Below are 24368 nucleotides of genomic sequence, written 5' to 3' on the forward strand. Positions count from 1 at the left end.
CTGCTTTACATGGAATTTGTTCCTTTTTTATTTTTTGTCACTTAAGAAATAAATATTTGGGAGAAGACAGGAGTGCCCCCACCTGGTCCAAGAGAGAACACTTCATGCTTTGTTGTTTTTCACCAAACACAACAGTTTTGGATGACCCTTTGGATAAAACTTTTCTTTTTAGAAATGTGTTTATCTCTGGTTATGGTAACAGAAACTGGGTAAGGCAGTGATGGATACTTCAGCGACCCTTATCTGATCATTCTGTATTGTGTGCATGTATTGAAATGCTACCTGTACCCCATAAATATGTATAATTTTTCTGAGCCAATTAAAAACAACAGTATATTAACAAAAAAGAACAGACACTATTACCTGAGTGTGTGTGTGTATATATATATATATATATATATATATATATATATATATGACTGCATGACTGATGTGATTCTACAACATGTACAATCAGAAATATGAGAAATTATACCCAATTTATGTATGTCAAAGTGCATAAATGCATTCTACTCTCATGTATAACTAATTAAAACAAATTGAAAAAAAAATCCCTTGGACATACTTAATGGGAATTGAAAACAAGTTGACAACTCTACTTAATAATTCTAGAAAATTTCTCCCAATGAACACTTTTTTTACTTGATTAATTTGCAGAATCCCCAGTATACTGTAGAAAACCAGGAAAATTAAATAGTTAAGAGAGGAAAGCTGGACCCCACTGCCTGCCTCCACTAGTACCTTGGGAAGTTACTTAGTCTCCATCTTCCTTAGTTTTATCCTCTGTAAAATGTGGACGAAATAATACCTACCTAACAAGGGAATTGTCAGGATCAATCCTAATGTAAATAATAAGTGTAGGACAGTGCCTGCCCGGAGCAGTGGGTGTCAGTTGTCATCATTAAAGGGATTTATTTTGAAATATTGATATTTCACATGACCCAGATATAGATATACCACTCCACAGTGTTTATCCTATAGAATTAAAATCATCATACTATAGCAATATATGCATCCCCATGAACAACTGACAGTAGCCAAACTATGCAACCAGCCTAGGTGTCCATCAGTGGATGAATCGATAAAGAAAATGTCACACACACACACACACACACACACACACACACACACACACACACAATGGAGTTTTATTCAGCTGTAAAGAAGAGTGAAATTCTGTCATTTGCAGGAAAATGGATGGAATTTGAAAACATTATGTTAAGCAAAACAAGTCAAACTCAGAAAGTCAAGGGTGGTATATTTTCTCTCGTATTTGGAAGCTAGAGAGGAAAAAGAAAAAGAAAGGTAGGAGATGGTCTCGTGAAAACTGAAGGGAGAACAAGAGAGGAAAGGGACCAGAGGGAGGAAGAGAAGGAAAGGGAAATACTGGAGAATGATATTAGCCAAATTATATTGTTATATTGCATGCATGTATGACTATTAACAACAAATCCCACCACTATATACAATATAATGCACCTATAAAAATGTGGAAAAAATAAAATACAGATGTTTCCATGAGCATTTCTTATTTTTTATTGTGATAAGGAACACATAATATACACCTTACCATCTTAACAATTTTAATTTTCCATTTCTATAGTTGTAAGCATCTTCACATGTTTATGAAATACTTTCCCAGATCTTTTTCATCTTGCAAAGCTGAAACACTATGCCCATTAAATGCCTACACTTTATTCTCTTCACCTCTTTCAATCCTGGACAACCATCACTCTCCCTTTGTTTCTATGAATTTGACTACTTTAGATACAATTGGAACCATAAAGTATTTTTTCTTCTGGTGACTGACTTCTTTCACTTAGTATAATGTCCTAAAGGTTCATCCATGTTGTAGCATGTCATAATTTCCTTACTTTAGAGGCTGAATAATATTCCACTATAGGTACATGTTTTAGTCAGGTTTTTTGCTGCTGTGACTGAAAGACCTGACCAGAACAACTGTAGAGGAGAAAATGTTTATTTGAGGGCTCACAGTTTCAGAGGTCTTAGTCCATAAAAGGCCAGCTCCATTCGGGAACTGGTGAGGTTGAACATCATGGTGGAAGAGTGTGGAGAGGGAAGAAGCGCAAATGATGATCAAGAAGCAGAGATCACTGGCCAGCTATATACTCCAAAGCCATGCCCCCAATGCCCCATCTCCTCCAGCCACACCTACCTGCCTTCAATTACCACTCAATTAATCCCATTAGGTGAATAATTCACTGCTTGGGTGAAGGCTCTTATAACCCAATCTTTCCCCCTCGAGTCCTCTCAATTGTCTCACACATGAGCTTTTGGGGGACACCTCACATCCAAACCATAACAGTACATGACATATTTTATTTATCCTGTCATCTGTGGATGAACATCAGGATTGCTTCCAACTCTTGGTGATTTTCATTTTATTTGAGTCTATGTAGTGAGGATATTGGTGCAGAAAGAAGTTTATCCCTCCAGTCTAATCTAGTCACCAATTATTATGTTGGTCCATTCATTCATTCATCCAAGCACCCATCCACCCATTGATCCAAGCAATCTTTACTCCGTTATACGCCTTCATCTTATTCAATCAGAATAAGATGGGTTTTGCTACAATAACAACTCTAATCTCAGCAACTTCACACAACAAAAAATAATTTATCATTTATATATGTCTAATGTGTCAGTGAAGAGTTTCTATTCACTTGGTGAGGTAAAAAACCCAGTTTGACAAAATCTTTATCTTGACCTCTGCTTCCATGATTCCTCCATCAGTGGGGAAGGAACATATCAATTTGAGCACTTGAAGTTTCTGCCTGGAGATAATGTGTGTCATCTGTGTGTGCCCTTAGCCAAGGCAAGTCATATAGCCTTATGGCAATCCAAATAGTGCGGGGAAGTCATCCTACCACTTGCTCTGAAAATAGCTGTCAAATGGTACTAATGACTACAACTACCCACTCTATACTCATATGTCTTCTTTCTCTTCCTCTTTGCCATAGTTAATTCTGATTTCTACTTAGAGTAACAACATGAAATACAAAAACAATTAGATGAAGATCAGAATTTGTGTTCTTGCCCTCATCTTTTATTAGTCTGGAATATTACTAATTTTTCTGAATCCAGTTTGCCTCATCCACAAAATGATTTCCTCAAAATTATTGCCCTGTCCTTTTCACATGATTCTAAAACTCAAGGAACATGATTAATATAAAAATAATACATCTAAAATTTCTATTACAAGAAAAGGGGAATTCAAGATATTATTCTTCTTAATGAGATATTTGTGCCCTCTGAAGTATTAATAATGGCAAGCATCAGTGCTTTAACCAATTCAAAAGAGAAAATTTCTATTGTTTTTTTGTTGTTTTTTTTTGCTGTTCTAAAAACAGAATCTTAACATTCATTGTATCAATTAATGACCATAATATGGGAGGGCATTAGAAGTACCATATTTAGCTATGGACACTTTCTTCATGTGAGACTGATGATGTGGAGAAAATGAACTTAAAGCAAAACTAAACAGAGAGAATAGAGAAGTGAAAAAGAAGAGAGAAGAAATATTATAAGAAAAGCTTGGATAAAACAAAACAAAAAACATTTTAAGTCACAATTGCAACAAAATGCTCCAGCCTCATTAGCAATATTTCATACATAGACTTTCCATATTTTAGGATTTATATTCTATATGCTGGAAAACTTTAAAATCTTTACACTGGAAAGTTGGATTCCATAAAAAGGATATGACTAAGTTTAAAATATTTTAGGTTTAAAATGACTCACATACTCTTAAGATTAACAGAACCTTACACTGTATTATGATTTTGTATGTTTGCACTTCAAAATTCTCAAAGGATTTAACAGTCTGAGACCAAAGGCTGAATTTTTCCAAATCACACAGAAGCTTTTAAATCCAAGTTTAGTCTAATTAAAGGATGAATGCAGTAAATTCCATGAAACTTTCCAACACAATCATGTTGTGCCAACTGAAGAAGGATTAGTGCAAGACTAACACAGATGTTTCCAAATTCAATAAAGTAAGGGCAGGTCTGAAGTAAGTCAATAACTCTTTTAGAGGCCCCTAAAGTTACTGGTTTAGCTTTTCTGTAAATCTTTCCTTAACTTGTGTGAGAAGTGTCAAGTTAACAACAAAAGGTGTTAATTCCATTGGAATTATCAGCAATGTTATTTCCCTAGCATAATCAGACTTTGCTGAGACAACCTGGATGACATTCCACCCTCTATTTCATGGGATTCCCCAGACAGACATGTTGTGTCTAAGTCTAGCACGGTTGTGTGGGTCGCCATCTACTATCAGACCAGAGTCTGTCTGGAGTCACCCTTCCAGACTTGGGATGGGAAATGATTTGAGAAGTTGGTGAAGCACGTCTTTGGAGTCCCTCTTGCTTTCTTTCTTTGTAGCCTTGGGTAACTTCCAAGTTTCCTTCTCAGGTACTAAGCTCCATCCTATATCCCTTTATTAACACTGAAGTTTGTTAATGGTTTTTTTGTTTTGTTTTGTTCTCTAAACTTATCAAGCGATACTCAACAGAGTACATGCCCCGGTCATGCCAGAATTTCTGTGCAGTATGAAATTAATAATAAAGAAAAAATGCTTTTTGATGCAGCAGTACCTTATGATAAAAATTTATTAGGAAAGATTGGTGTCAGAAATATACCTGAGGGAGTTGGTGATATAGCTTAGATATATAGCATTTGCCTAGCATATACAAGGCCCTGGGTTCCATTCCCAGCACCACATAACAAAGAAAAACAGAAAAAGAAAAGAAATACACCCAGGGTCATTATTAAGGTCAATTGAAGTGCTGAGAAGTTTTCCAAACTCCCATCCATCCTCCACAAAGGCAGCGATATATTACCCTCCATCTCAGACTGACCCAAAGGGGCCCTTGCTGAACATTCGATGCCCCCATTTAGAAATATAAAAGTTACTGACATATTAGTTTGTCCCTTTAGGCCTGTCTGACCCACACACATGATTCCCTCCTGCCTTCAATGTTCAAAGCTACCAGATTCCAAACCACACCTACCCAATATGTTGCTTATCCAGCCCCAATTACAAATTTGGAGTATTTCCACTCTGCTTCCTCCCAGGGCATAGCCTTAATCCTTGACCTCCAGAAGCCTAATGGAGCTGCCTATCTTGCTGCTCCCTGCCTGGGCTCCTGGCTGTATCTCTTGGTGTCTCTTGTGACTCCAGTCTATTCTTGTCTCCCCCTTTCCTCTTCGGTGCCTATCACTCCATCCCTCCAGTCTCTAATCCAAGGCACCTCCCTCATTTCATCTTCTTCCTCTTCTTTTCATAACCATCCCTCTAATCTCTCATGTTCAAAAGAGGATAAGTGATACAGGAAGCCTTTCTTCTGGGTGCATTTGGATTTTACAGGGTATTCAAGCTCAAGAGCTGAATTATTAATAGGTAATTTCAAATATCACCCATCAGTGGGCTGTATCCACCTAGACAAAAATCCTAAAAATTATAGAAACATCGTTTCCCACCTCTCTTTTAATATCTTGTTAGATTGGGTTTTACATCAGTTTTGATAATTAAGTTGCACAAAAAGATATGGTTGTAGTGATAAAGAGCAGACAGACTCTGTGCATATTGGGTATTTGATAAAAAGATCAAATGTGAACAAACTTCTACACACTCAAGAGGAAGAGAGACATGTAGAATAAATTCATTAAGCAGCTTAAAAATCCTCTTCTGATTAAAAAATCAGCACTTGGCAAAGATAGTAGTACCTCAGTAATCAGAAGCATCCTTTCTGTGTTCCCAGACAAGAAACGATTACAAAGCCTTGAGCAAGCCAAGACTTGATTATGTGATGTTTTTTCCCCCTGTTTCAAGCCAGAAGCTTGTACAAGTTACTGGGGTGGGGAGAAAGAACTCGGGTATTTGAGTCAGATCTAAATTTCTACCCCAGTTTTCTCTTTGTATTACTATGAGAAAATTACCAGTGATCCTCTGTTTCCTTATGTGTAAAATAGCAGTTATGAGGGTACTAAGAGGATCAAATTACTACATCTGTCTCTTGGCATGCAGTAGGCATGCATGTAGTTGACACCCTCCTCCTCGAGTCAGGACACCAGGTGACTTCTGTTGTATGTCCTTCTCCCTCCCCAATAACTTACAGCAGCTTTTCCAGATTTAAGCCCTCTCTTTTAGAAGTTTAGAAGTTCCCACTGAATGGCTTCTCTGTGTGGTCAGAAGCGAGGACTCCTATGGAAGGTGTGAGGAGAGTAGAAAAGGTTCAAAATGGTTGGCAAGGAGCTTATGGAATTCAACCAACCAGGAAAACGTGGAGCTAGAGGAAACAGAGTGGAGGACACCACTGGAGACCAGGAATTTAGAATGGCACTAACTTGGGTCTTGGAGCTATTTTCTGCAGAAAGATCAGACAGCCCCCAAGGTCATTTCCAGCCTTCTTACCAGTTCTCTATGCTTTATGCCTGAGATATCATGATCATTTGTGTCTGGAGAGTAAAATCAGCAATAATATAGGTTAGCTTATTGAAATTAAACCTATATTCCCCAAGAAAAGTACATCTAATCTGAGAAACAGCAATAAATAAATAAATAAATACAGTATAAGAATTATTAAAAAGATCAGATTGATTTTATTCTCTTTTAATGCTGAGTAATATTCCATTGTGTATAAATGCCTCTTTTTTTATCCATTCATCCACTGAAGGGCATCTGGGTTGGCTCCACAGTTTAGCTATTGTGAATTGTGCTGCTATAAACATTGATGTGGCTATGTCCCTGTAGTGTGCTGTTTTTAGGTCCTTTGGGTATAGTCTGAGGAGAGGAGACATTTGCAGGCAAAGGGATGGCATTGGAGAAGATCATGCTAAGTGAAGTCAGCCAATCTCCAAAAAACAAATGCCAAATGTTTTCTCTGATATAAGGAGGGTGACTTATAGTGGGGTAGGGAGGGAGAGGCATGGGAGGATTAGATTAATTCTAGAAAGGGAAGAGGGGTGGGACGGAAAGGGAGGGGGCAGGGGATTAGCAAGGATGATGAAATGTGATGGATATTATTATCCAAAGTACACGTACGAAGACTTGAATTAGGTGTCAACATACTTTATATACAAACAGGGATATGAAAAATTGTGGTATATATGTGTATTAAGAATTGTAATGCAAAAAAAGTACATGTATAAAGGCATAAATTGGCCTGAACTTACTTTATATACAGAGATATGAAAAACTGTGCTCTATATGTGTAATCAGAATTGTAATGCATTCCACTGTTGTGGTGTATTTTTAAAAAATGATAATAAAATCAATTTTTTAAAAAAGATCAGATTGAACACTGACTCATCACTATAAGGATAATGTTAGATGTATATATAATTCTCTTCTCTTTCCATCAAATAAGGTGATTTAGTCAGCCATCGGGGCCTGCCTCAGACATGTCCAGACCATTCATTCCCTCCGAAGTTTGGGATAGAAGCCTAGGTGGGGTCAGAAGAGGGAACACAGAACAAAAGAGTTTGAAGTTGCATAGAAATAAATAAGAATTAATATTGAAGAACTCTGGAATACTGCAGATCTGCTGCTTGTCCTATTGACCAAGTTATTACATTGGGTAAATAAATCAGGACTGCTTTGCTGTAAGATCTGGTTCTTAAATAGAAAACAAGGGAATTCATTTGTTTAGGAGTAATTGTAGGGATCCCAATAGTCTTGCTGATACCACCTACTTTTCCTGTCCTTTAGGGCCACCAAGGAGGTGTCTAAAGCAGAGAATAGACTAGTGGGTAGGACTCCATGGCAGTTATATTAATTATTCCTAAATCTATCTGCATCCAAACTCATCTCTAAGCTCTGGTCCAGTCACTCCAACTTCCTACTAGTCATCTTCTACCAAATGCTCCAGGGGCAATTCAGCCTGTCCTCTTCTGCAGCAGAAAGTATGAGTATCCACCAGGGTTTCCCATTTAGGTGAATGTGAACCAAGCAGACTGAGCCAGATTCTCCTCTGACTCACCCCCACTAGTACAACAAGTAACAGAAGTGTATATGTACCGCCTCCTGAATATCTTTCTCCTCCAGATACTACTTCTCAGCATCTCTATTTCCAAGGTATAGATGGGTCTGTGTGCTTCAAAGTATAAATGAACTGGTTTGGGCAGAAAAGCCAGGAAATAAAGCAAGACTGTCTCTCAATCAGAGCAGTTGGGAACCACAGACAGAAAAGGTAGAGATAAATTTCCGAATTTAATCTAGATGAAGTTTTTTCTGGAAAGGGAATCACTTCAAGCATGGAGAAAAATCACATTTTCATCACATGGAAGGTGCATGAGCATACTAGCTGATCAAGTTCCTTTAGAAGTTGGCCCAATTTTTAAATTTCATTTAATTTAAATTTTCTAATATGTAAGTATGCTACCTTAATAACTGATAAATTACTAAAATATAATTAAAATGTTTTATCAAAAATTCATATAATATTCCCTTGGGAAACTTCATTGATAGGCTTGGTGGGAATTGCTCAGACACCCCAACCAGTCGGAGGGACATTCTAGACAAGGCACCAGAGGGAAACAGCATTTCCAAGGGTAGCATGTAAAGCTCAACCCATAAAATTGTGGCCATATCACAAATAGTAAGTGGTCCACGTGTGGTTGGAACTAACAACAGTTGAGGATGTATGTGAACTTATGATATTTCTACAAAGCTATCCTAAAGAAATAATCCAAATTTTGAGAAAAGGACTATACATCCATGCTTGTTTTTTTTTTTTTTTTTTTTTCTAATATCAAAAAGTTAAAAGCATTTTGTTCAGTGACAGAGGCTGGGCATTCAAATTGGTGAGCCACAAAGACTGGAGAACCATAAAAAATATTTATGACTTAGCTAGTAAAGAAAGCAGACTATGAGTAGTAAAAATACAATTGTAAATTTAAAACCTAAAAGATGTCGGGTGCACACTTGTAATCTCAGCGGCTCAGAAGGCTGAGGCAGGAGGATCTGGAGTTCAAAGAAAGCCTCAGCAAAAGCAAGGTGCTAAGCAATTCAGTGAGACCCTGTCTCTAAGTAAAATACAAAATAGGGCTGGGGATGTGGGGTTGAGTGCCCCTGAGTTTAATCCTCGGTACTACCCCCCACAAAAAACACCCTAACAAAGAATATAAGCAGATTATATTATATTGCTGAGGGAGAATAGAAGCATTATTTTAAAATTTCTGTGTTTTATATGTCTATAATAATTTTTAATTCAAAAAATGTTTGCCAATCTGATTTGTGATCAAATGTCAATTTCATTCTTATCCTTTGGGTCTCCTGTAGAATTCTCATAATATTCCCCCTATTAATTTCCTCCTAGAAGGTTTATACATAAGCTATTGTAAACAAGCATTCCTTCCTTTGACTACTTTTAAGGCCACTGGCCAAGCATGGTGGCCCACTCCTGTAATCCCAGCTACCTAGAAGCTGAAATAGGAGTGCTGCAAGTTCAAAGCCTGTCTGGCAATTTATGGAGACCCTCTATCAAAATTTTAAAAATTTAAATGTGCTAGGGATCTAGCTCAATGACAGAGTGCTTGCCTAACATGTGAGAGGCCCTGAGTTCGATTTCCAGGAAGAAAAAAAAAAGAAGAAGAAGAAGAAGATGATGATAAAGAAAAAAAGAAAGAAAGTCATCCGAAACAGTGAAAGGAGCCAAAGCCACGTGGGAAAGGTAAGAGTGGCCACCAATCACCAATGGACTAGATTGTTTTAGAAGAGTTACATCACCTTCTCAGACTTCCATTTGCTTAGGTGTAAAATGAACTGATTAGTCATATTACTAAGCTCCCTGACAGGTTCCACGATGTTGATGGTAGGTACTTGGTTTGGGGGGTGGCGGTATTCAGGCCTCCTGGGCCCCGTTGGGTTAAGGGCTGTTAGTCAACTTCACATCACTGAAATAAAACGCCTAACACAGCCTTCTTATCAAATAAAGAAAGGTTTATTTTGGCTTATGGTTCTGGAGGTTCAAGTCCAAGGTCAGACAGCCCCATTGTCTTAGGCATCTAGTGAGGACTCTGGATAGCAATGGTGGGAGCCCATGTCAGTATCTAGAGCCAGGAAGGAGGGTGACAGGTGGGAAGAGGTGGATTCCATAATCCCTTATAAGATCATACCCCCAGTGGCTTAAGGACTACACAGCGTCCCTAAAACTGCCACTCTGTAACAAAGCCTTTCTATACAGACCTTTGGGGGACACACAAACATAACAGGGGCCATGACTATGCAGGACAATGAGGGAGCAAGTGCCTGACAAGGGGAACCCAGAGGGAGCTGAGGGTCTCAGGAGGGTGATGTGGGTGACATCAAAGGACCAGGCTTCTTACAGTCCTCAATTGAGTGATGGAGATGGCCTGATTCCTTTACTTTATGAAAGAAGTCTTGCTGTTTGACTCAGTGGTGGTTTATTTATGAAATATAGAAAATTTATGGAGTAATATTCAAGACCGTATCATAAAATTTCTTTTTGTATTTTATGTTGCCTTCATTTAGTACCCAATTATCTCATGTAAAGATATTCTCAATTGAAAGATGGTCTTTCTTATCACTTTCTTATAAATCATCCCATGCCTTGCAGAAACACTAGATATACAAAAGATTCTTAAAAGACACAGAATGAACAATCTTTCATTATTACATTTTTAGCTTACTGCATAGAGGTAAAGCCTCCTTCAGCCACCCTTTGACAGTAAATATTATGTCATACTTCTAGGTGGAAGGACAACACCTTCTTTTTGATATAAAAGGGAACAGAGATATACAAATAAAAGTTAATGTCCTAAGAATCCTTTGCTAATGAGAGAATGGAAATGGCTTCTTATCCCCTAACTATGGACTCAGTCTTTGTCTTAACTTTTCTCTGAAAATCCACTCTGGGAACACTAAAGAATCTGATGAATTTGCTTTAGCATAGAACTTTTTATATTCTTCTAGTGGTCATTCCCACAAACCACCTTTACAAAATTACTGAATTTTCAATTCTGAAGGAAATGAAACTAGATATGCTTAGTGTAAACTGTAATAATGCCTGAGGCTTTTTTTGGATCAAATATCCCAGGTGAGAAAGACTAATTCATAGACATTTAATTCCTTCTCAGATACCATTTCTGAGATCAAAAGCACTTTAACTTTCTCAAATATAAGAAAAGGGGAAAAATTAAATGGGGAAAATACATTATTTCATAAACCGAGAGGGAAAACCCTACACACCTTCACAGAAACCTAATTTGACAAAGTATAGCCAAGAGGGAGTTTTGTAGCTGCTTAGTAAACAGCTGGAAGGAGGAATCAGAAGGGAAGGAAGAGAGAATATTTATGTTCTGTTGGATACCTGCTAGTCAGCTTTCCAAGTACTGGCACCGTGGGGCTTGCAATGTCTACCCAGTGCCACTATTGTCTCTCTTGGCTGTCACTTTTTATTACACACCCACATCTCAAGGCAAACCTCTGCAGTAAAAACCAGGGAAAAGGACAATCAGTTGCTTGTGGGTAAAACAAAGAAAATAAATCCAAGACAAGGGGCTGCTTCTCATCCCCAAGAGGATGAATTAAAGTCTTATTAAATCATCTCCTTCCCATGAGACCAGATTGCACACAATTTTGCATATCCCATGATTTCTCATCCACTCTATTATCCAAACAGACCTAACAGAATTCCTACATCTTCTGCTGTTGATTCTTTTTTAAAAAAAAAAAAAAAAAAAAGAGAGAGGGAGGGAGAGAGAGAGAATTTTTAATATTTATTTTTTTAGTTTTCGGCGGACACAACATCTTTGTTTGTATGTGGTGCTGAGGATCGAACCTGGGCCGCACGCATGCCAGGCGAGAGCGCTACCGCTTGAGCCACATCCCCAGCCCCCTGCTGATGATTCTTAAATCCTACTTTTTCTGGGCAGAGATAAGACAGGAAAGAGGTGAGTGAAAAGAATGAGCTACAACACATGATTATCATCAAGATAACAACAACAACAAAAAATAGCATTTTATTTTAGTGCTTGTAAACATTGCAATTTAGAGATGGTCCGAGGAAGACCTCTGCTGATGTACGAAGAAAGTCAAAGGTATTTTTAAGTCCATGGACATCTTTCTCCTCAGGCAAATGTATGGTCACCAATTCCTGGAGAGATTTACTGACATTAATCCATCAAGTATCTATGGTTTCACAGTCCTGAAACCACTTCATGGTGACCCACAACCATGTCCCTCTTATGAAGCTTCCATGTCTAGCATCCAAGCTTCCCAACAAGCCCACAAAGTATGACAGGAGTTACTTGCTCCACACAGGACTGAAAAGATGAGGATTCACAAGAGTTGGAATGGCACTAGAACTTTTCCCACTGCAGTTTTCTGGTAGCTGATGTAATAAGTTGATTTTTTTTAAGTTTTGTAAAAAGAAACAGAAGCAAAATATTAAATTGAGATGCAAGGTCAACACTCAGTAAATACTAGCTTATTGACTTAGCTCCACGGATTTGAAATCCTATTTCTCAGACTACTGATAAAACAGTAAGGTGACTATGTGAAAAACAAGAAGTACCTCCTGGAGAGGTTGGAGGGAAGAAACCAGCCCTGTGACACACAGGTGATATGCCGGGAAAACTTTCAGGCTACAATGGCCAAAGTCAATGGCCAATCAGCGTCATGCAGGGAGAGTACACCCTGTTCCTCCCACTTGGGGAGAGAGGAAGACCTTTTTATTAAAATCTGGTTTGTTTTTTGTTTCAGTGCTGGAGATTAAACACAGCACTTCTTGCACTTTGCTAGCACTCTATCACTGAGATCAATCCCCCAGTCTCCGTATGATTTTTAATTTCCTGAATTTCCCATGAAATGCACAACCACATTCAGTTTATTAAACAATTCTAGAGTTCTTTTGACTCTACTGTGTGCCACTCATCTCCCTCAGGTCAAATACAGAGATGGAGCTCAAGCTGAAATTTCCCCAAGGAATGGATTTGCTCCATGCTGTTAGGAGGGAGGAAACACACACACACACACACACACCTTACAGTGTTACAATGCAGGGGCAGGGAACTGGAGGAAGGCATCCAATTCCTTCCTAGGAAATGTTTATACCACAGCACAACCAAAACACAGCTGGCAGGATTTACCAGATTCTGCTGCTAACCCAGCCCCTGGAGTTGGAATGAAGTTGTAAGTCGAAGGCATGTACATTGCAGATCTTCAGCAAGTCTGCACCTGAGAAATGCAGATGTCCCTTCTCCTTGTCTCTCACAACCCTCCCCACCACTTCTTGCCTGAAACAAAATTTATACTCAGAAAAATTGAAATAGGTTCTTACAGCAGATTGTAATAGCCTATTAAAAGTGAGAGTCTCATTTATTAATGCGACTCAAATAATTCCTCCTTTGGCTGAGCACAATGTTTTATCCGCACAATCCCCTTGATCCTCATAATCTCTCTTTCGCTTTTGTCTCTGCAGGTAGCCAGCTGGAGGTGTTGGTTCAGAGTTTGGATTTCACCATTGGGTTCCTGTCAGTGCTGGGTCACCTTAGAATCTGCCTGGGAAGAGATTTCTGAGAAGTCCTTAGCAAGTTGGAAAATATGAGTTTTTCATACTGTGCAAAAATCAAAGAGTTAAACTAAAACACACACGTGCACACTCACTTAAGCCAATTGCAATCCTTTGTTATTTAAAATGATTATAATTAAGAAGACAGTCCCAAGGTAGAAGAGATTTGGGTTGTAGGCCAAATTTAGTCAGTTCACTTTATCTTTTCTATCAGATTTTTATTCCTAAAAGAAATATTGCTAGATATGCTTAGCAACTTTAATAATGCCCAAGGCTTTTTCAGATCAAACATGCTATCTAAGGACCTGAGCTCACAGCCTTGCTTAGCTTTTCCTAGGAGACCAGTAGATTGATCACCAGAATTTATCAAATGTATTTTAGAGGGCAGGTATCCAGAAAAGATGGTCCTGTCTGGGACAAACACTGGCTAACTGCTCATCCAAATGTTACCTCCTTCTTTCTGGCTATTTTTCTCAAAAGTTAGAATTAGGTTCTACTCAGAGAATGTGGCCAGTTGAACCAATGCCCTCTCCAGGCCTGTTCTATGAGGCTCCTTGTTTTGGTTTGGATATGAGCTGTCCCTCAAAAGCTCACACGCGAGAAACTACAAGAAGGTTCAGAGGAGAAATGATTGGGTTGTGAGAATCTTAACCAATCAGTGAATTAATCCCCTGATAGAGATTAACTAAGTGGTATCTGAAGTAGTAGGGTGTGGCTGGCTTGGGGGTATATATTTATATCTGGACAGTCTCTCTCTCTCTCTCTCTCTCTCTCTCTCTCTCTCTCTCTCTCTCTCTCTCTCTCTCTCTCTCTCTGCTTTCTGATCACTATATGAGCTGCTTTTCTCTGCCACACTCTTCCACAATGATATTCAGTTTCACCTTGAACCCTGAGGAATGGAGCCAGCCTTCTATGGATTAAGATCTATGAAGTCATGAGGCCTCAAATAAACTTCCTCCTTCAAAATTGTTCTGATTAATCTGGGTATGGTGGTGCACATCTGTAATCTCAGAAACTCGGGAGGCTGAGGCAGGAGGAACTCAAGTTCAAAGCCAGCCTCAGCAAACATGAGGTGCTAAGCAACTCAGTGAGATCCTTTCTCTAAATAAAATACAAAATAGGACTGAGGATGTGGCTCAGGGGCCAAGTGCCCCCGAATTCAATCCCTGGTACTGCCCCCCAATTGTTCTGGTCAAAAGCTGACTAAAACACCCCTCTTTTCCCTTCCGCAGCAATCATGGCACTGTGGGCAGAAGATGTTAGAATTAGGAGATCTAGGAACAACCCCCCTTTTCCAAGTCACCACCTAGAGTAGAGTTGCTCCTCAATCATGAACACCTGCTTTGTACTTCACAAAATTTCTTCTAAAATTGGGGTTTACCTGTTAGAGCAGCTACAATCACTATAATTTGCATGCTATCTCTGCCTTAGGCAATAGGGTACTTGGTAAACCTCTAGGGTGAGGGCAGGAACTGAACCTGTGAATCATCTTTTATTCATCCAAAGTTTCAAAGATGCAAAGAAGTAAATTAAAATCTCAAAAGGAAATGATAGCTACACGATTTTCTACTCTTGCAACCTTTTAGGTGTAGTCTGGGTTTTGTTGTAGTTGTTTTTGTTTGATTTGGTTTGGTTTCGTTTCCCTCTCCCCCTTATGTGACCAGAAAAAAAAATTAAGTCTTGAAACTCTAAATTATATAACCAGGGGAGATTTCCAGTGTCCTGTGTGAAAGCAAAGAAAAGAGGAGGGATTCCTCCATCTGCATATCCCAAGGAGTCATCCAAGGTCCAGAAAACTCAATACCTCTTCTGCAACCTTGCTCCTCACATGACGGCAACATCAGAGATCCTCTGTGTCTGTCCACTCAGCCCTCAGCCATCATGCAGGAGGATGTAAAAGCCATGAACTGTCCTCAGACCACCCACCCCGACTATCCTTGAGATCCCCATCTCTCTGTAGGCAGCTCTTCTAAGGATATGCAGGCTGTTATGATTGGAATGTGTCTCCCGTAAGTTCATATGTTGGAAACTTAGTTCCCAAATTCATATGTTTGGGAGGGTCCCATATGGACATGAGTGACTTTGTAAGAAGAGGAAGAGAGACTTGCACCAGCATACTTGCTCTGTCTCACCACGCAGTGCCCTCTGCCATGACATGATGCAGGACCCCGCCATATCTTGGACTGTCCAACCTCCAGAACTACAAGAATTTTCTTTTCTTTATAATTTATCCATTCTCAGGTATTTTGTTATAATAGCAAGAAATGAACCATGCACAGGCCTCTCCTGATCTTATCAAAACCTGTGCTTAGGTAGTTAACAAGATGGAAAGGCTACTGAATCAAACATCTCATTGACAGTCTTAAACTGGTAGTGAACTCAGGCTTAAGCACAGAGACTGTCTTCTTAATTACAATAATCTATTCTGGGTCCCTCATTGCTCAGGAAACTGAAACCCAGTGCAGTAAAGTGATCTGCCAAGTAATGGTGGATATGGGATAAGAACCCAGATCTCCTTGGTCATTACCTCTGCACTTCTCTTGTGGTACCCAATGGCTGAGGAGCATATACAGGTTCCCAAGGAACAAGCCTCAAGGCTCTGATTCTCTCATAGTAGGATTTTGGACATCACCAGGGAGGCAAAGTAGCCCTTCCCAGTGCCACCTACATAAAATCACTTTTGTTTACAAACCCACACTTGAGCATGGATTCCAGTAGCCGAAGGAATACAGCCATGATCTGCCCAGTTCTCTCTGGGTCCATGGCCACGAGGAAGCCCCAGCCCTGCCTGGCCTTCCTTTCCCAGTTATTATCCAGGCACCCTACATGAGCACACACCACCAGTACTGGGGACTTGATTTCCTTTCATCATTCAATATTATTAAAGTTCCTATTGAGGCATTTGAGAGTCACATGGTGCTTACTTTTAGAATAGTAATGTAACCCTCAGGAATTCCTCTCTATATAAGACTCTGTCCAACCTTGGAAAGTCCACCAGAATTACACACTGCAAGGAACACCAACAAGATTTTACCCTGAGTACTTCATGAATATCAGACATAACATCATATTAATTAAGCAGTCACTGTGTTCAGACATTGGTATAAATACTGAAGAAAGAGGTTATAAAATTTTAAGTGGCTTGAGAGCGGCAAAGGGAGAATTTACAAAATAAGTACATTTATTCAAACTACTTTATGCCAAAACCAATTTTGTTTTTTTTTTTTTTTAAGTTTTAACCAATTGCTTTGCCACTCTATAGATAAATCTAGCAGGCTATTATTCTTCATTTTAGCAACTATTGCTTTGCTAGACTCTTCTTTAGAACAGTTAAAAGTATCCATTGTTTTCACAAGTGCATTTATTCACCTTTTTATTACTTGCCAGAGTGAAGTAAGCTTCCTCAGCCATTCCATGTTTGTGGAGCAGGAGCTAATACTCGATTCTAGAACTATACCCAGATGTCTCTTTTTCCATCTAGGTATAGTTCTAGATGACCTGGAACTGTACCCAAAGTAAGTTGGTTTATACTGTCCAACAGCAGGTGCGTCCTCTCATCTGCCCAATTTAAGGCAGCAGTAAATCTCACAGATACATATTTTAACTGTGTCAGTAGCTAAATTAAAATCACAGTGACATCAGGAAGTTCAGAGAGACACTTGGGTAAAGTCCATCCCAAGGCCTAGGGCAACTGTTTCCAGTGCACACACAAAAAAGCACAAACTGAGACCATGCTTCCGTGACACTCATGTTTTTTTTTTTTTGTCTGATCCATGAGAATGCAAACACTCTCAGAGCAATCTTAAAGTGTACAACTTTCTAAAGGGCACAGGCAAAACCTGGACTGAAAACCTCATGACAAATCTGTGACCACTTATCAACAGCAAAAATATTCCTTCTATAGGGTGAAGGCAGCCATTCAGCAAACACTTAAGTGACACCTCAGGAAGCCATGGGGTCACCCCCATCCTGTGCACCCTGTGTCCACATGCAATAACAATATAAGATGGCCCCCCAAACAAATTGCTCATGAGTTATATTTTCTGCATTAGTCATTTCTCCCTTAACACAAGGGAGTATGAAATGTGCCTTCACAATGCAATCATCATGCCTTTTATTAAAGTTAAACTAGTTGCTCTCTATTGATGATATGCATAACTAATATCTCTATCATCCAAGCAGGAAAAAAAAAACTCATGATATTTCACCAGAAAATATCAAAATATTAATGAGCTCCATTAATGTAAAAAAGCATGCTTTACTTAAGCAAATACCATGGAAAAGAATAAGATAATAGGATTGCTGATAGTGTAGCATATATACCAATCTCATGATAATCAGAAACTTTACAGTCTCCAATTAATTATTTCAGCCTGGTGCAGGCATTTCAGTGTCTTTTTTTTTTTTTTTTGTCAACAGCAAGTGTCATCCAAATTGAACCTGTACCAGAGTCTCCCAGGAAGTCCATTTTTCCTTATGCCAGCTCACCTGTCTGCCTAATAAACTACCAAGTGACAGATTTCACACCTGCTGAGCGAGTGTGCATCTCCACGGCTGTGATCATTTGCACAGGGCAGTGACACCCATGCTGGAGAAGTGGGCTTGCTGGGCTGTACATGACAGTCTCTCTTCATACCCATTCAGACTTTTTGGTTCTCAGGTGCGGGGTGCTTCCAGAGGTGGCCAGCTGGTCACGGAGCTGTAGCTGACTGCTTGAGTAGTGCTCAGCCAGGTGGCTTCGAGAGGCTGAGGGCTGCTGCTCTGACCTAGCAGGGCCTTTGCTCCTGGTGTCCTGGGTGACCTCTCTGTAGGACCTGCCCCCAGGCTCTTTGTGAGCCATGGCCAACCTTTCGCTGGCTGAGGACATCACTTCACTCCCATCTTCATCGGGAGGCTCCACCTGCTCCAATTTACTGCTGGGGCTGTTGGCATCCTGCCCTCTGGTGCACACACCAGGGAGAGTGGGCACCCCCACTTCCTCCCATCTGCCATCCTCATTCATCTCACCCAGCCTCTCCCCCAGTCTCTGAGAGGCCTCACATCCCTCAGTGTGGTTAGGAGGAGAAGTCATGGCTCCACGCTCCTTCCTGACAGGGAAGGAGTGTCCATCTCTGGGGCTTCGCTTCCTGCCCATCCGTCTCCGAACACTGCAGATCAGGTCAATGACACTGAAGAGGAAGGAGAGCACACTGACTGCCCAAATGAAAAGCATCATAATGGATTTCTCTGTGGGCCGAGAAACATAACAGTCCACCACGCTGGAGCAAGGAGAGTGTGTACAAGAGAATCTCTTAGGGACCAAGAATCCAAAGAGGAGGTAATGCAAGGCCCCGAAAGCTGCTTCCATCAGGGTCCGAAAAAAGAGGTGGATGATGTAGCCAGAGGAAAAATCTGGCACACTCAGGCTACACCCCGCCCTGCAGGGCTGTGGGCAGTGCCTCTCCCCAGTGGTCAGGTCAGAGGGCTTATGGCTGGTGGCAACTCCATTTGACCAGCAGGCTCCTTGGGCTGCAAGCTGGGCTCCTTGGTGGAGGACATAGACACTGAAAACCACATAAGGCAGAAGAACAGACACACTCTGGATCAGCCAGAACCGTAGATGGGACACAGGAGAGAAGATGTCATAGCAAACATTGGCACATCCTGGCTGCAGAGTATTACAAACAAATCTCTCCTGCTCATCCTGGTAGATGGGGTACCCTGCCAAGATGAGCACCACCATCCTCAACAGTATCATGAAGATAAGCCAGATCTTTCCTGGAAAAGAGAAAGCAGGAATGGTCTCATCAAAATACAAACACATTTCCTCTAAAGTATAGTTTTTAAATACTGCATGGGGCTGAGAATGGAGAACTGATAAATCAATAGATATATATTTAGTCAGAGTAACAGTATCAGCTAGTTTGTTCATTTGATAAATGATTTCGGAGCATTGGGAATGTACCAGAATTATTTGCACTTGAACTCATTTGTACGATGCTTCTGAATGAGCAGATTTTTAAAGATCATTATATACTAAAAATGTTACAATCTAACTCAAATTTTTGGGCATAGCTCTTGGACTAAAAGGCCCAGAAAGAAAATTTGGCTAAGCAAATCAATGATGTAAGTAAGATCTTATTCTTTTTAGGAGAATAAGCTTTTAAAGGATTTTAGCATATTCTGTAACTGTGTTGAGCAAATACAAGCTACTAATTTCAGTATCCCCCTTATTTACGATAATGGCTCACAAGTTTGCCATTCAATCAAAGGGCTTGTATTTAATGTGCTCTGTGGTCCTTGAAATTAAATTTCTTTACTAATACTCATGTTTTTCAGTAATTTAGAATTCCTTTCTCCCATTCCAGTTACTATAAATTAAAACGAGGCTTGTCTTTCTTTAATTTAGCGTGGATGAATGAGACTAACCTAGGAACCCAAAATAACTTTAAAGGTATACTTCCATGATATGGATCAACTATTTTGAAACACATTTAAAACATACCCAGGATAATTTGTAAATATTGTGTTTTGTGAAGAGACAGAGAAAACATCACCTGATACCAGAAAAACAAAACTCTATTATATATGAAGGCAGTTAAGTTCAAAAAATATTATCATTAGGTGATAAAGTCATCTGCTTAACTTTTAACAGATTGATTTTCTTTAAATTTTACAAACTAATGAGTAAGGAAATTATCAATGACATCTCAGGCATATATTAGCCCTTTTCTCAATCCCTTTTGCTATGATCCTCACACCTCTCGGAAAATTTAATTCAATTGCATCAAGTGCAGAATTCTCTATTATTTCTTTTGTTTAAAGAATAACTAGGAGGCTGGGAGCATAACTCAATGCTAGAGTGCTTGCCTCCCGTGTGCAAAGGCCTAGGTATAATTCCAGTGTTGCAAAAATGAAAGGAAAAAAAAAGTTACTAAACTAAAACTTGGATTTGGTTTAAAATGTGTAAGAGAAATTACTAATCTTTACAAATTAAGCTCCAAGGATAAAATTGAAAAAGATGAATGAGAAGAAAGCATAATCCAGGCATTATTTTCTCATGAGTTCTTACTGAATTGTTTCTTTTCCTAGCAATGAAGAAGGGTACACAAAAATACCCCCATCCACCTGCTTCGGCCTTCAGATGCAGCACCCACCTGTCAACAAGCAGAAACCCTATGATAGAACAAAGCCCTCACCCAACACTTCCTTCCGTGGAACCATGGAACAATTAGAGGAAAGCTGGTACCCACAGCTCCCTTACCTCTGGTCTGAACAGTGGCCTTTCTTTGGGGAGTGGGCCAGGCAAACTGAAAATTAGGATACACGCTGACCCTTTAATGAAGATTCAATGCAAACCTAAAAACAAAAACAGAACAGGCAGGGTTTCCCAATACTCACCCACGATGGTCACATTGCAGTTTAATGTGATGATGAGGAAGCCCAACAAGTCCAAGTTCTCCATGCTTCCAGAATGCCACGGACTCAAGGCCGCTGGAGATGTGAAGGCTGGTGTTCACCAAGGAGGTGGAAAGTTTTTGCAGAAATAAATGTATTTTAGCTACAAAGGTGAGAGTTGTAGCTGTGAAAGGAAAAATTTGAGCCCAGGCTAGGAAGCAAGTCTCTGCCTCCAAGTTGAGACAGCCCTAAGCCACTTGCTTGCCTCTGAGGCACAGCATTCCTGACAACTGCAGGGACCAGAACGGCGGGAGTCATTTCTTATTATGGCTATTCTTACCCTCTTAGGATATTCCAGGCCTGTGGCTGTACTCAGATGTCTCTACCAGGACAGCCAGATGCTTCAGGATATAATAGAAGCACTACTTTTAGCCAAGAAAAAAAACTTTTGTTTTCTAGCCAAGCAAGTTTCTCTATTAAAAAGCCATTTCCTCCTTGCAAATATTTTCACAACCCCTTCATTTGTGAAAGAAGCCCTAAAATGTTTATTTTGTCTTTTCTATGAAGCATAACCCACCCATCATCACACTCTCATAAAAAGATTTTGCCCTTATTCCGAATTCTTATACCACCAATGCCTGCCTAAATCTGCACCTCAGTTGTGTGTCCACATTGTGGATGTAGACTCTGACTCTGACTCTTTCTGGGCAGGTAAATGATAAGAGCTTTTCACTGAGAGACTAAGGGCTTGGTGCGAATCCCAGGGCAGCCTCCTACTCATTGAAGAAGTCACTAAATATCTCATAGATATTCTCATCTTGCAATAAGAAGTATCAGCACTCATGAGAGGCACAAATCAATTGATGACACTGGGAGCACCTTGCATATGTGTGTGGGGGCGAGGGCAACAACTTACATCAGTAGTCTTCCAGTCCCTAACTGGCCTATAAAACCTCCAATAGAGTACATCTTTCTTTTGTATCTCCTGGCCTTATCAAATTCTAGGATTGCTCCCATTGAATCTGCTTAATAAACATTATTTAGTTTATAATAAGATAACACCAACTGAACTTGGTGACATCAATCCCAGCTCCATCAAGATCCTATCAAGGCAACTGCCTTTAGATTATATCTAGAGATGAACCCATCTTGCAAGGCTGGAGATCTAGCCTCAGTGTAGAAGTTGTAGACTTTAAAAGGAATGATTTCAATTTTCCATGAAAGCTAGTCTTTTATCCCTACCTATTCTTCATTTCTGATCTATTCTTGACTTTAGTAATATCCCTAGAAAGAATCCCAGAAACAGAGCACAACAAAGCTGCTTTTATCTTTACCCACATGACTGATTCCCATCATGACCCCCTTGAAATGATCAGTGGTTTTGCTATATTTTAGTCAAATGGTTTGACGTGATCAAGAAAATTAAAGGCATTTGTAGTTAACAGTATTGAAACAGACATGTGGTACAAGTTTTAAATAAAGGAGAACCTTTATTTTATTTTATTCTGCCTTGTAGACTGTTCTGGACACTGGCTTAAAGATTGAAAAACTGAAAAATTGTTAAATTTTGCTGCATGATAAAAATAATCTATCCCAAATGTGGAGTACATTAAAAATGCATGACCTGGAGCAGAACACTAGCGGGTTTCATGCTTCAATTTTCTGATCAATAAAATAGAAAAAATATGTGCCTTTCACATATTCATAGTTATGATATGCAAAACAAGATTATAGACATGAAAATTATTTTAAAACTTACAGAATTACATAGGTCTTGTAGACAATCTCGAAGCCTGTTGCTCTGATTCTCTTCCTTATCTTTCTGTTTGCCCCAGTTTCTCTTTTGGGGCAGCCAACCCTGCCTGTCCCCACCCCATCCTGTTGCTTTCCTGTTCTTCCTCCAGGTCCACTTTTCTCCCCATTTCTTGTCTTTCTTCTCTTCCTCTTCTTTTCTCTCTCTCTCTCTCTCTCTCTCTCTCTCTCTCTCTCTCTCTCTCTCTGCAGGAGACATTTTTGCTTTACTTAGAAATCTTGACCCCAATGGCTACCAGAAGCAAGATGGGAGCAGGAAGGAGGTAGAGTAGAATGTGGCTGGAGCACCCAGCATCTGGCTACCTCCTATAAAATTATCCCAGAATCAATAGGGAGGTTTCCACTGGGCAGCTGTTGGGAGTAGAGAGATCTGGGAGAGTGCTGTGCAGAAGCCAATGTAAAAGAAACCCGGGGGCAGCAGAGAGAGACCGATAGGGCTGATTATGCAAGATGACAAATCAGGATGAGTTCACAAAGTGGGAGCAGTCATCCAAAAGGAAAGAAAACAATAGGGACTTTGGTTTTACCTCTCTCTACCTTAGCGACGTTGACAAGTTATCTAGGCCTCAGTTTTATTAATATTACTTAATTTATAGGATTGAGAATTAGGGTCAATTTAAATAAGTGCATTTTTTTCCTATAAGAAACTCTTAGACTGGGCACAGTGGCACACACATATAATCCCAGTGACTCAGGAGGCTAAGGCAAGAGGATTGCAAGTTTGAGACTTCCTCAGCAACTAAACAAGATCCTGTCTCCAAAAAATGTTTTTATTAATGGGCTGGGGATATAGTTCAATGGTAAAGTACCCCTGGGTTCAATCCCTAGTTAGTACCACAAAATAAATAAATAAATATCTCAATGGTCAATTCTCATTATTTGTGGTAATTAAGCTCTCTAAAGTGGTCACAGGCTCTGAATTAGTGAATATTATGAATCCTTGGGGAAATACAATGTTAGGTTCTGTGTTATCCAGCTTTCCATTAAAGTGAAAAAAAAATACTGAAACAATAAACTTAATAAGATAAAATATTTATTTTGCCTCACAGTTTCAAAGGTTTAAGTACATGGCAACTTGTTCCTGTTGTAGCACAGTTCACCACAGTGGGAGGACATGGCTATGGAGGCCTATTCACTTCATGGTGGCTGGGAAACAGGAAGAGAGAAGAATATTCCCTTTAAGGGAATGCCCCCAATAAACTTATTCTACAGGCCCCACTTCCTAAAGGTTCTACCACCTTGTAAAAGCACCCCAGGCTGGAAACCAAGCCTTTAACATATGAGCCTCTGTTCCTATGAGCCCCTGGTCACAACATTTTCTTCAACCAGTCAATACATATCTGTGTGTGTTTTTGTTCATCGACCTTATTTAATATACCATATAACTCATTAACATTAAACTCATGGCCATCAGCATTATAATTCATGCATGAATGAAATTCATAAAACTCATATGCTTCCTCTGTAAGGCCTTTCACAGTTTTCTTGCACCTAGAAACACTAGACAACATTTCAGCACTATACTTGGTGCTGTTTAACACAGCAAAATCACCAACAAAATGCACACACAAAAAAATATATATATATGGCACTAAATAAACTATTTGGTTTATTTACTAAAACTCA

General features: G+C 39.6%; 1 protein-coding gene across 1 annotated transcript; it reads right to left on the minus strand.

Moving 5' to 3' along the window:
• Nucleotides 1-18183: 18183 nt before the first annotated feature.
• Nucleotides 18184-21000, minus strand: Gjd4 (gap junction protein delta 4). The gene is made up of 2 exons (XM_076872894.1): nt 20934-21000; nt 18184-19310 (listed from the first exon to the last, which is right to left on the minus strand). Exons 1-2 carry the CDS (start codon nt 20995-20997, stop codon nt 18184-18186), a joined length of 1191 nt encoding a protein of 396 aa, XP_076729009.1. The 5' UTR covers nt 20998-21000.
• Nucleotides 21001-24368: the final 3368 nt, after the last annotated feature.

The sequence above is a fragment of the Callospermophilus lateralis genome, chromosome 13 (genome assembly GCF_048772815.1).
Source record: "Callospermophilus lateralis isolate mCalLat2 chromosome 13, mCalLat2.hap1, whole genome shotgun sequence".
Taxonomy (NCBI): domain Eukaryota; kingdom Metazoa; phylum Chordata; class Mammalia; order Rodentia; family Sciuridae; genus Callospermophilus; species Callospermophilus lateralis.